Here is a 14593-nt window from a genome sequence, read left to right on the forward strand (position 1 = left end):
TGTTCAATGAGTAAAGGAGGCAGCGAGAGGACAGCTTCACAGTAGGCGATTATTAAAGTTAAAGGCAAACGGGATGCTCTCACCTTGTGTCTCAGGTGTGGGCGGTATGTTCTCAGAGGTCGGGAGATAACAGATGACCTGCATGCCTTCCATAATTGCGGAACTTCTGTAGTCATCAAACTCACAGGTAAGACTATCAGGACTGCTGATACTGGGAAGGGAGGGGATGTCAATCATCACCTGAAAGTTTAAACCAAAAAAGAGTTTAGGGAAAAAAAACTGTGAACAATATAAATTCTCACACATTTTGAACAGTGAACTTACTGGTTTTCTAGTTTGTAGTTTTTAAATATTGAATATTTAGTGCTAAGCAGTCCAAAATGTTAAAATTCTGACTTTCCAAGTTTTGCACAACTGTATTTTCCTTGAAACATGCAATATTAAATAATATTGATTTCAGCAAACAGTAAACAAGTTAGAAGTATACAGCCTTTATTCATTACCACTGATCCAGGAAGTTAATTACAGTATACAGGAAGCCTCTTCAATCAACCATGGCCACTTGAGTTTCTTCTGAGACATATTAGAAATGCATGGAAAGTGCTCTGTGTGTTCACGTGGTATGAAATGATAGTTTCAGATGCCTTGTTTAGTAACTTTATCATGTCAGCTCATGAAAAAAGGATTAGACTCACATCTGTTACAGCCAGTAAATATCAATCCGGAGTCAATCCTTAAGAGGTTTGGGTTTGATATACCTGCAAACCATATCACAGTGTGTGTGTTTGTGCACGTGTTATGCTTTAGTACCTTTGTACGCTCTGTTTTCTTGCAGCTGATGTTGGGGGGCTCAAAGGACTGAATAGTTACACATGTTTGTTTTGGACTCCACAACCAGGCATTCTCTCCTGCTCCTTTGCGACAATCCTTTTTCCTGGTACAACTGCAAGAGAAAAGCAGACAAACATGGGTAATGAGCCATACTGCATTCACTTTAACTGGACTGCACACAGATATCTACCACATAGCTCTCTGTGAAAGAAACAAACAACTTTAAGACTTACACCATACTTTTAACAGTTTCTAAACTGTTTTCTGTTCTATAACATACTTTAATAGGGATGGAAGTCACATGACCCATAGGAGCCATGGGTCTTGGTTTATTTGAAATATCAAACTGTAGTCATGTGACAGTGTTATTACTTTTCCTGTCCTTTACTGAACAAGAATGCCCAACTGATGTTGCACATTTGGTAATAAAATGAGTCTTAACAGACTTACCGGCCTTCCAACACACACCAGCCACAATATGGGTCCCGCTGGGTGACACATGAGTGACAGTCATGCTTCTGCTCACAGGCCTGCACTGGCACTTTGGTAATCTATGCAAAAGAAAAAACAATTAGGTTTTATCCGGTGGATAATCTCTGTTGACTCAAAATGATATATGAGTTGTGGATCTGTTCATAAACAAACCTTTTTGCCAGTGGTGATGTACAAGATGTCCAAAGTTGAATTAAAAAACAGGTTTTTGTTCACCTCACCATCTGTACGTTCCCCTTGAATCTTGCTATAAAGGTAAGTTTGGTTGGGATCAAGATGCACCTGCAAGCACAAAGTTAATTTATTCATTTGGCAAATGCTCTTATGCAAAGCAACTTACAAGTAAATACAATACATAAAGATATACATAAATGTTTCTAAAGCAAGTCTTAGGGTTAAGTGGTTGTAGCTCATAAATCATTCCTTTTTGGGTTTTTGTAACCCACTAAGCCAGACCACCACAGCAGTCAAACCACAAGAGCTTCAGTGAAATTTAAAGAGGGTAGAAACCAGACCCTGGAATGGGACTTACCTTTAAGACATCTGCTCCACTGGTTCCCAAAAATGCCACAGTGTGCTCATTCTCCACCGCCACAGCTACAGCTGTCAACATGTCATTTCGGGTGAAGATAGGTTTGACAGCCAGAGCGTACTCAGGTTTACTGGCCAGTGGAGACGGCAGGAACTCTGCGCCACATTTATATCCCTTCACCATGTCCTTCTGTTGGGACAAAAAGACACAGCACATTCATACCCCTTTTTATACAAAGGCATTCGAGTGCTGGCCCGGAGCCAGACCCTAGTTTCAAATCAGTTCTTTGTCCTTCGACACCCAAAGCACCAGCTCGGAACCAGGAAAAGTGGTTTGTCGGTAGCACCAAAACATTCTCTGAGCTAGGGTCTAGGAGCAGGGTTAACGTGACCAACAAGATGAACAGAAACATGAAACATGAACATGTTGGATTCGCCATGTTTGGATATGTAGGTTCGCAAAGCCATTGTTGATTTTAGGCTTGTTTGGGATGTATTGGCGATTAGACATTTTCAGTGACGTAAGACCTGGCTCTGTTGTGGCTCTCTAGCTGGTAAAGCAAACTGGTTCCTAGACAGCTAGCCAGTCAAAACATCTCTAAACCGGCAATAGCACTAGCTCTGAATTAATGGTGCCTCAGAGGGGTCATAAAACACCACACAACATGGAAAAAAATTGAAATAGCACAACAACTTACGTCTCTTTTGGTCTTGCAGATGGCCTCGGTCTTGGAGATGTAGGGTGAATAGACAGTCTTTGGTTTCTCATCCTCCACTTCTCCAATGTAGCAGGACTCAATCACCTCCTCAAGCCTGGCGTTAATGCTGCTGAGTGGGTACATGCACAAGGCTGATTTTCCGCCATCCTCATCTGCGCTGAACACCGCAAATAGAACCTTATCATTGGGATTCGTAGGGGTGATAGCCCCAGCCAAAACCTGTCCCGGTTTGGCCAGATACGCTGCTTGGACCTTGTTGTACTTGTTCTCCTGTTGTTCAGCGCTGTTGGAGCAGTTGAGCTGAAGTTCGGTGTAGGAGTAATAATGATGGTCATTCTCACACAGGCGTGCTATAAATGTGATCTTCCTGCTGTCGCTGGTACCCGGAGTGCGTGAGAACAGGAAATAGATATAGCCGTTGTGCTTGAAAGCATGGCGAAAGTCGTGGAGGTAGCGCTGGACGAAAGGACTAGCTTGCACAGTGGAAGCTTCAACCATGTTCTCAAAGACATCCATTTCTTCATGCTCCTGCAGCAATCGGGTGCTGATGAGTTTCGAACTGTCCGAGCTACCATAGCCCTTCCCCACTAGAAATACGCTGAGGTTAGCATTAGTATTAGCATCTATAAAATAAGAAATTACTCCCACTACAGCGACCGACTCTTCTGTGCTGGCTACATACGTCTTCTCGCCTTTGGTATCACTGTAGTACACTGGTTTGTCCACACTGTTAAGGTTTACCAAAGAGCAGATGCCTCTAAAAAGGCTTCCACAAACAATCAAGGTGCCGTTGGCAGGGTTAATAAGCAGGAGTTTGTTGATGTTGTTAATTTCCTTTGCATCAGTGCACTGTGCAGTGATTGGTGGGGTGCAGTGTGGGTTGTCATTCTTAGGGCCTGTTACAGCACTGCTCTCCTTCTGCAGGTCGTAGTTCAGCTGATAGATGTTATTTATGGCACCCAGGTAAATTCGGCCAGTTTGAGGGTCCTGAATGACATTGTTGATGATGGTATCAGACAAGAAATGATCTTTAATATCATCACAGCAAGATGAGCCAAAACACAGCAGCAGGGACAACACTGCCAGGGGCCTCCACGCCATCTCTTGAGAGAGAAAGAAAGAAAACAAGATATTTATCACATAAGAGAGTAGCAACCAAGTTACATGCCTGTGCAAAAGTTGTCTAGATCTAGAAGGAAGCTGTTTTACTTTGTATTTGTGGAAAAAAGTTTTTCAAGTGTGCATGAATCCAGCGTGAATACATAGAATACATTGCTAAAAACTTGGAGCATGGGTTTTAAACTTATCTTATTTGTCATTGACCCAACAGAGATGCTTGCCTTAGCAGGCATCACTAATAAATTCACCCTTGAAAACTTACGCCTTTTTGGAAGCCGGAGGATTTCTTTGGTATGCATCATTATACTATAGCGAAGTAAGCACTCGTCAAAAGTGCTACCAACAAAGACTAAGTTAAAAGAAAAATCGATCAGGCCTCTCTACCCTTCCCTCAAAGGGGTTGCAGATGGCTGCGTGATTTGACACTCAGATACAAGCGAAGCATTTCTAAAGAAGCTCGTCCTCCACCCCTGCACTCCTTTCATTCTCCTTTTCTTCCATCCCCACAGCACTTGAGCAGGTCCTAAAAACACTGGGGCGGAAGTCAAACGCTCATCAAAGCAATCACATGGCGGCCTGATTCCAGCATAACAGAAGGTGGCTCAATGAATTATGGGTACAACCTCAGCAGGTGGGCCAAACAATCCTGTCCTCCTTCCTGTAAACAACCCCTATAATAACCAGCACGGCATGCAAAGTTATTGTGTTAGACAGGAAGATCTAATCTTGCATGAACATTCTAGAGCTAATTTTAGATCTTCATCAAGCTTCCAAAGTAGTTGCCAAAGTAGTTGAGGAGATGAAATATTAACCGTAGTCGCTCAATATTCCTGACCACTCCATCACTCCCCAGAATTCCACTCCCAGGAACTCAATCTTATTTGCCTAAACGTGGCGACAATCCTCTGGAGTGGACTTCCACATAACTGACTGTGATGTTTAGATTGCCAAAGCAAATACTTTCATTGCAAATCGAATGGCAGGAGTCTCTCAGACACCACGATCCTGCGCCCAGAGCTCATAAAGAATTCATGCTAAGAGTTTAGCGGATATTACAGCTCTTATTGGCTTTAATGACGGGACTCCAGAGACGAGGTATGAGGCAGGGCAGAAGTGACGGGATTTTTCTCTTTACTTAGTGTCTGTCAGAGCTCAGGCGTGCAGGGTTTGCAATGAGATTAGAGGTTACTGTGGGGGGAGTGTGTTAAATTATGCTTGTGTGTGAGAGAGTCTAGTGTTAACTGTTAACAGGAGGCGGTCTTTGCTGCTGATTCAGAGCACATGGGTGATTTGTCTGGACTGTACAGCTTTAGAAAACTGACAGGAAGGATAGGTTCTGGCAAATCGTCAAGTTTCATTATGAATATTTAGACTGGCAACCCCCCCTTCCCCTCCAAACACAGGACTAAATTATTAACAGCAACAATGCTACCAGTCTCTCAGTACAGACTTGATATTTGTGCTGAGTGTGCCACACAGCACTGTCTAAGCAAGTCATGTGATCACAAAAGAATGCAGTGTGCCTTGTGACACACTACTTGATTTGCATGTTAACACACATGAATATTAGTCACTGGTGGTGCATGCTAAGGCAAGCTTTTCTGTTGCTAACGCATTCTCAGGCCAAGCCCTGAGTATTAAGTTCAAAAACCACTGTTCTTGAAGGGAACCCTGGGTACTAAGACTTAGTATTGGCTTAATATAACATAAGTGATGTCTCTTACTGAAATGTGTAGTTTAAAACCAATGAAAGCATAATTTTTTACATATTTTGGACTGAGGGGTGTGGCATTACTTCGATGGCATCAAATGGTTGATGTACTGCCACTACCTGTTGCTATTTTTACCACAACACAACTCGAAATACACAACTCAGAAAATAAAATACTGATACAATGCCACATTGTGCGGCTTTTGGTTGTAATTTTGAGTCAAAGGGCAACAAGAGAAGCAATGTAATAGGGAGAGTAGAAAAGAATGGGAAGATGCCTGTGGACGAATAAAACTTCCTAAACACCTGTGTCTTTGTTCTTTCCACTTCAGCCCTGATGCCTTTAAGGCTTTTAGTAGACCACAGCTACTGAAAGAGCTTACAAATGGCAAAGACAAGAAATGCTAGATGCCATCCTGGCAGGATGTAAACATGCCTACGCTTGTTTTGACAAGGAGTTTCTCAGAGCGGATTTCACTCGACATCTGGGGTGTTTACACTCCTTGTGGGAAAAAATCCAATGGTATGGTGCTTATATCCACTGCCACCTGTAAGCTCTTTCAGTAGCTGTGGTCATAATATCAGTATTTTATTTTCCAAGCGTATTCAGAGTTGCGTTGCGGTGAAAATAGCAACAGGTAGCATCAGTAGCTCATTCCACGTCATTAGCACCCCACCACATAGGATCTTGCTAAAAAAACACTTAGAGCATCTCAGCAACACCCTGGCATTGTGGTGGTGTACTCTCCAAACACCACTCGCAATCTTCAGAAAATCTAGTTTTATCTACCCTCATAAACAAACAAGCACACATTGCCAGAACATCCTGCCTACACGTGGCTCCACTGAGGCCTAGTCATGTGACCACCACTCACCCTTCAAAATGTCTCAACAAGAATGAGTGGGAAGTTTGTTTGTGTGCTTCTATATCACTGTATTCCTCAGATTTACAACTAAGGGCATGGCTCAGATGGAATTTCCTTTATTTCTCAGTGCTTTTCTGATCTGCAGCCAAACCAAACACATTTCCTCCAAATTACTTTAGGGCTATCTCAACCTGAGCTGCTGGTAAATGAACTCACAACGCAGCAGAAGTATGAACAGGAAAGGGGGAAAGGAGGCCTGCGTTTGATGCTCGTGTTGTGAGTGGGAGTGTGTACTGCAGTCCAGATCAGCAGCACTAGTGTGTTTTTCCTTCTCTCTGTGTTAAGAAACAACATGAGTGGTAGCTCAGTACACAAGCAGACAAGTGCTGAATCAGCACTACTCTTACCGCGAGGCATTACACTGAAATTTCTCAGCCGAGTTAATAGTAAACCCCACATCTTCTCTCAAACTGCCTCGCAGACTTCCCCTCTCGCATACAAACTTAGTTTGACCCTCCCCAGCAGCGTGTTTCCTCACTCTCTCCACAGTCAAGTTCAGCTAACTCATGTATCATTTACAATATTCCCTCATATTGAATTCTCATTCTCATTAAATTGGGTCTAGCATCTTCCTGTATCAGCTTATGTGTATTATACGTAGAGGCAGCCAACGGTGTAACAAAGTAGTTATATTCAAGAATGTAAGCTGTTAACAACAGTATATTGTTCATTCAGACTAATTCGTCAACTCAGAGCGCAGGTAATCTAGTAGAACTAGCCCAATTTTTGGAGGGCTCTTCAAAGTGAGCATGTTTACCAATGCTAACAGATAGATTTCTCCAGGTGTTTTAGACCTAACTTGCTTGAAAACCGCCATTATTTCAGCAATTCCGTTTGCTGATGCTGCTGGCATAGAAATCACACACCTTTAAAACTTGCTGTTTGGTAATGCAAAGTGGGATGCCAGGTTCTGCCCTCCTGCCATGGCCGCCTCTGCCTTTGCTTTTCAATGAATGTCTCCACGGACGGCTCGGAATGATTGACGGGTGAGACCGGCAGACTAATTAAGGCTGGGATCAGAGGGACCACAAGTGGCTGGACACGCACAGGTAAAATCGGGCCAGTATTGAAAGGGCTCTTTGAATATGTAAAAGGGGGAGATTTAAACTATCCCAGTCTCTTGGAAGATTTGCCTCTCACTTTGGCTCTGTCCCAAACGGCACATTCAAAGTGGACTTACGTGGCCTTCATTGGCACGTGTATGTGATTGGAGTCATTATTATAGTTTTAAAGGACCCAACGTATCATCTTAACCAAATGTATCAAACAGTGGTGAACAAGATATTCAAATGAGAGTTTAAAACACACTCCATTACTTTGTCAATGACCTGAATTTTGCCAACGTATCAATGAAAATTAAATGAACAGCTTACATTTTAATTCCTTCTTCAGAAATATCTAACATATGACTTCAGAAGACATGAAATATAGTTTACAGACTATTGTAATACAACATTTATGGCATTTTTGTCATCTTGGAGCTCAGAACCAATATATCCATTCACTTTCATTTTGAGGATAATCAGGTCACGCTACAAAATGACATTTCATTTGATGTTTCAACCATAAAAAATATATGCGTATGTGTGTGTATATGTGTGTGTGTACACAAACACACACAACAATTTATAGTCATAAATCTCATAATACAATAAAGATGTTAATGTAATCTCAAAAAACTCATATGTGACCCTGGACCACAAAACCAGTCATAAGGTTAAATTTTACAAAACTGAGATGTATACGTCATATGAAAGCTCAATAGATAAGCTTTCTATTGATGTATGGTTTGTTAGGATAGGACAATATTTGGCCGAGATACATCTATTTGAAAATCTGGAATCTGAGGGTGCAAAAAAATCTAAATACTGAGAAAATCACCTTTAAAGTTGTCCAAATTAAGTTCTTAACAATGCATATTACTAATCAAAAATTACATTTTAATATATTTATAGTAGGAATTTTACAAAAAATCTTCATGGAACATGATCTTTACTTAATTTCCTAATGATTTTTGGCATAAAAGAAAAATCAATAATTTTGACCCATACAATGTATTTTTGGCTATTGCTACAAATATACCCCAGCGACTTAAGACTGGTTTTGTGGTCCAGGGTCACATATTTATCTGACATTATCAAGATGAATTTGTTCTGACACAGTTTAATTCCTGAGCTCTTGTCATATTTTATAACAATTGTCTAACCTATGGTGAATAAACTGTGGTAATGTGAGAAATGTTGAAGGTGTCTGAATAAATTTTGGGTTGACTGTATGTATGCATGCATGTATATAATGTGAGAAATTCTGAAGGTTTCTGAATACATTTTAGTTTGACTTGTGTGAACTTGTTCTGACACAGTTTACCTTTGGGATCTTGTCATATTTTATTACCATATTCTAAACTATAGCGAATAAACTGATAATGTGAGAAATGTTGAAGGTGTCTGAATAAATTTTGGGTTGACTGTCAACATTCTTCATTAGTCAGTTAGTTATGACAGAATTAACACTACTATTAAGTGTTTGGCGTTTGACTGAAAAACGAAGGGGAATTGGGACAGAGATGCAGGACGGACAATTAAAGTGTTTACGACTGAGCAAAGCTGCACTGAGGCACTTACAGATTGAGGTTAATAGCAAGAATGCCCTTGTCTAACATGCGAATGTGTGTGTGTGAGGGATGAAGAGAGAGCGAAGGAGACTGTGTTCACTTCCCAGCTGGTCCCAATCAAGTGAGAGACGAGTGCAAAGGTTAAGGTAATTACTCTGGCTGGATATGAACTAGTTCAGGGCTCTGATGGTCGCCAGGAGGACGAAGGGGGACAAACAAACAGAGAAAGAGCATCTTGCCCTCTCCTCTAGACAGACCGTCTTTATTTCTGCCTTTATGAAGCAGTCGAATTTACCCTCTTCCTCATTAGCGTCCCTGAAACATCTCTATCACAATCTCTGCCTCTTGCTGTCTTTCCCTCTCGCGCTGCTTTTTTGCGCTCAATCACTGGTGCTGCAGATAATCACTCCATTCTACAGCTGTCAGGCGTGGAGAGAGAGAGTGAATGGGAGATGAAAGTGAGTGAAACACGAAGCCCGGGCTTTCATAAGCCAGGTTCGAGTGCAGAATGCCCAAATGCAGTTTAGTTCCATAAATGTCCTCAAAAACAATTTTGATGCAATTTGTCAGCAACACATCAGCTGCTGTTACACGGGCAGGGATCAAAGCGGAGCGTGCATGTGCGCGAGCGTGCTGTGCATGGTGGAAGATCGCAGAATCAACGGAGCCATGAGGATAGAGAGTCTGTGTTATGCTAATGTAATCTAAACGACTCTTGTTAAGGACAGAGTTCATTAACGTCTTGGTATATCAGCCCATCCCCATTAATCTGCAAAAACGACAGGGATATTTAGGCATTCATGCTGCATTCTAGACAATTTGGAAATGTCCCAAAGACTACTTGAATACAACCACTGGAATGGTGCTCCAAGTCACATATCTGACTTAAGATGAACCATTTGACATGATTTCAAGCAACTTAGGACACCAGGAACAGCAAGGGTGTTAGGGGGTCCACAAAAAAATATGTTGGCTGTTACATTTCACAGCCTATATACAGCCACACAGTGTTGAAAAAGTTACTTTGTAAATGTAATAAATTACAGATTAGAAGTTACCCTCTTTTTTTTGGGATAATTTTGTTATAGAAGTTACCCTCTTTAAAGTAATGTAACTGATTACATTGGATTACTTTTCTAAATTTCTAATGAATGTTTTTAACATTTAAAGCAGGGTTAACCTTACAGTAGTACTCAGCACTGATTACTGTCTGACTTTCAAAATCCGTCAGCACTTGAATTAAGATTATAATAATTTAATTTTAAAGCGCAGCCAACACAAAATCAGACTTCAGCACCTCTTTTTAATTTAAGATCATTAAGAGGTCTGAAAGGTTACTTTGAGAGGTTAAATACAGATTTAACATCACAACAAGAAATAGTTTAACAGCTATTATACTGTTTTTAAAATCAAATCTTTGCTTATCTAACACAGGAAACACTGGTATCTAACAATGCATTGGAAAAAAACAGTTAACCTTAAAATTAAAGCATATTCATAAACCCAAATAAGAATTTAAAAAGTTATTGAACAAGCCTGTGTCCTAATCTCCCATTCAAAAGTTTGGGATCAGTAAGATTTTTAATGTTTTTTTTATGCTAAGTATTTTATGCTTAAGTTTTCTGTTTGAACATACTTTAAAATAAAATTTATTTCTGTAATGCAAAGCTGAATTTTCATCAGCCATTACAGTCTTCAGTGTCACATTATCTTTCATTATTTATCATTAGCAATCATATGCTGATTTATTATTAATGTTGGAAACAGTTGTGCTGCCAAATATTTTTGGAACGTTTTTTTCAAGATTCTTTGACGAATATAAAGTTGAAAAGAACAGCATTTATTTAAAATAGAAATCTTTCTAACAATATAAGTCTTTACTATCACTTTTTATCAATTTAAGTATTAATTTCTTTCAAAGAAAGAAAGAAAAAAAGTTCCTTACCCCAAACTTTGAACTGTATTATAAATTGTTAGAAAAGATTCCCACAAAAAACCCTATAGTGATCAGACTAACACTAGTGACCATGAAAAACACTAGTGATCAGAATAACACTAAAGGCCACAAAAAACTCACACAAAAACCTAGTGATCACACAAAAAACAAGAACACTAGTGATCAGACTAACACTAGTGACCACAAAAAAAATAAAGAACACTAGTGATCAGACTAACAGTAGTGATCACAAAAAAAGCATTATTGATAAGATTAACACTTGTGATCACAAAAACACAAGCAATCAGAAAAACACTAAAGTTTACCTAAAACACTAGTGATCCGACTAACACTAGTTACCACAAAAAAAACACTCTAGTGACCTGACTAGCACTAAGGATTGCAAAAAAACTAGTGATCAAAAAGTAATGATGACAAAAAAACACTAGTGATAAGATTAACACTAGTGATCACACAAAAATCCTACTGGTGATCAGACAAAAAAAATAATTAAAATAGTGATCCGACTAACACTAGTGACCACAAAAAAACACTAGTGGTCAGACTAGCATTAATGATCGCAAAAAAAACCACTATAAAAACACTAGCGATCAGACTAACACTAGTGATCACAAAAAAATAAATGCTATTTTTTTTAATGTTTTATTTATCAAAGTACCCTAAAAAAAAGTATCACAGGTTTCCAGCACTGATAATGAATCAGAATATTACAATGATCTCAGAAGGATCATGCTACACTAAAGACTGTATTAATGATGCTGAAAATTCATCTTTGCATCACAGGATAAATTCTGTTTTCAAGTAAATTAAAATAGAAAACAGAAATTTTAAACAGAGGTCGACCGATATATCGGTTTTGCCGATTAATCGGCACCAATAATTGATTGGACAAACTATCGGTTACCAGCAAAAACCCTTGCTGATATATTTTCCGAGTTAGGCCTGTTGCTAGAGCGTCTGAGAAGGTCCTCATTATACAGCAAAGTCCCTATAGTCTTTTGTTATACAGCACGAGAGCATTAGAGGAGAAAGGAGTATACATTTGCCCAGTTGGTGATCAAATAAACTCTTGTAGACCGTCACTTGAATTGAACGCGACTCGTCCAGTGTGTGATACCAGATATCTGCGAGTTCTTCTACTCGATGCTGTGCTACACTTTTGTCCAATGTGTGACTAACATATTTTGCTTCACAAATGTTCTACAACAGAAGCAGTTAAATTGTGAAAGTACACAATATCCATATGTCTGTAATTTCAACACTGTGACATTTGTGTAGTTATTTAATGATGACCGTCTTTGGATGTAATGGTAACACTTTACAGCATGAGTCCATTTGTAACATTAAGATTGATAAAAGCTGTAGAATAGAAGTATTGTTCCTAGTTAGAGTGTGTTAATTTGTTAAAATCTTTAATTGCTTGAAAAATAAAATTAAATTTGAACTAATTGTGATGATTAATATATAATTAATATTTTAATTTATTTACAAAATATGGTTCAGTAGGCTACTTATTATTTAAATAGTAGAGCACTATTTATTTTCCATTTAGAAGCCATTTTAAAACTATCGGTCGATTAATCGGTCTCGGCCAGTGTGGTCCAACCTAGTTATCGGTATCGGTAAAATCCGGTATCGGTCAACCTCTCATTTTAAATTGCAATAATACTTTTCAATACTACTGTTTTTTCTGTATTTTTCATCAAATATACATAGCCTTGAAAAGCAGAAAAGGCATCTTTAAAAATAAACATTAAAAATCTTACTGATCCCAAACCTATTTCCTAAAAATGTCTAGATAGCTATTGGTCAACAAATGCACTAAGAATTAAATAAGGAGGTAATAGCATCAATCCTTTGGTCTAGGGCGAGACTCGTCCACATTTCCAATTTCACACTGCCTCATTCACACCTGAATAACTCCAACACTAACAAATGTTGACAAGTTTGGTTCCTTTGCAGTCTCCCACACAGAAACAAACTCATGGCATGCACGTATGCGCACAGGCAGTGGCGTGGAGCTGTGTCATCTCTCCCAGTGGCTCACGGAGAACAGCAGGCATGTTGATTAAATTTGACTGCTCATTGTGCCGAATCTATAATTCTCTCCACTTCAGCGCCTTCAACAAGCTAAGAATACAGAGAGGATCCCCCGAGCCATTACCTCGAATATGCACACGCACACACAAAGTTAAGGGATCATCTTCGCACCTCCATGTGCCTCGACTTCACCCAAATCAAACCTCGACGTGAATGTGGCGCTGCTATACTCAGCATTTTAAGCACTTTTATCTGGCAGGTCCGTGATAATATAACAAAATTGAATACTAAAGAACTGTTCGCTTCAGAGTGCCCTTGAAATAATGCTAGGATAGATGGTTACCACTTAGCGCTAGCTGTGAGAGATTGTGCGCGTGTGCTAGCATGTTAACAAAAGACTGCGAGGGAGACTGCTGGAAAGGAAGAGCGGGAGACAATTAGAGACAGAGGAAGCCAAGTACGAGTCGGCACCGCCACGACAAGGCCGTCTTTGTGTGTGTCCGCTGGTGGGTTCGTGCCCCTGATGGGAGTGCAAAATAACACAGCGAACCACATTCCAGACTATCGGTCAGCAAACTTGGCTTCGCTTACAAGCTAGAAGAGCGAAAACAAGCATTTACATGGAGGAAGAGAAGCAAAATGAATGAACAGATGGGTAAATAAACAAATGATACATAGACAGAAGTATGTGGACTCCATTTCTAATTAAAGGGAGAGTTCATTCACAAATTTTTTAATCAGCATAATGTCATTCCAAACCAGAAGAAGTTTGCTTCGAAATGGTTTTAACTCACAAATTCCTAGTCACTAATTGCAACACATTGAATTAAACATGAAATCAAGAAAGTTTGGAGTAGTTTGGAATAAAAAAAGGACAATGCATGACTGTGGTAAACACAAAAAAAGAGATTTTTTAGAAATGTCTCATGATAAATGCTGAGAAGTGATATTGTTCATGTGTTTTTAAGTTGTGGGGGCAAATAATCTAGTTAGGCCAACTTAAAAAATATTTTATTGAGCTATTTTTTTTATTTTTATTGAACAATATATATATATATATATATATACATATATACACACACACACACACATATATATATATATATATATATATACACACACATATATATATATATATATATATATATATATATATATATATATATATATATATATATATACATATATATACATATATACATATATATATATATATATATATATATATATATATATATGTATATATATATATATATATATATATATACATATATATATATACACACATACATATGTGTGTGTGTGTGTGTGTGTGTATCTATTTTCAGTATAGAAATATGGTAAATTTCAGTAATTGAAATTAATGTGTTTTTTTTTTTGAAAATTAATTTTGGGGAAATTAATTGGAAACAACTTTACTACAAAATAAATAAACAAATTTGTGTTTTATTTTTTTCGGTGTAGAAATAAGGTACATTTCAGTAATTGAAATTAATGTTTTTTTTTAATTATTAGAAACATTTTTGTAAATAATTTTTTTAATTAATTAGAAACAACTTTTGACTGTAAATAAATAAATACATAAATATATAAATAAAAACAAATACATAAATAAAAACAAACATGTATTTTGTGTTTTTTTGAAAATTAGTA

The 14593-nt window shown here is 38.5% G+C and overlaps 1 protein-coding gene across 1 annotated transcript in view; it reads right to left on the reverse strand.

Moving 5' to 3' along the window:
• LOC141333671 (plexin-B2-like) overlaps positions 1-14593 on the reverse strand; it is a 140895-nt gene that overhangs the window by 26588 nt on the left and 99714 nt on the right. The window contains exons 3-8 of the mRNA XM_073838754.1: positions 2553-3676; positions 1856-2044; positions 1477-1605; positions 1282-1382; positions 811-943; positions 84-240 (exon numbers count right to left, since the gene is read on the reverse strand). Of these exons, the coding sequence (XP_073694855.1) occupies positions 84-240; positions 811-943; positions 1282-1382; positions 1477-1605; positions 1856-2044; positions 2553-3674 (1831 nt within the window). The 5' untranslated portion in view covers positions 3675-3676. The remainder of the gene's footprint in view (positions 1-83; positions 241-810; positions 944-1281; positions 1383-1476; positions 1606-1855; positions 2045-2552; positions 3677-14593) is intronic.

Source organism: Garra rufa, chromosome 4, assembly GCF_049309525.1.
Source record: "Garra rufa chromosome 4, GarRuf1.0, whole genome shotgun sequence".
NCBI classification, from domain to species: Eukaryota; Metazoa; Chordata; class Actinopteri; order Cypriniformes; family Cyprinidae; genus Garra; species Garra rufa.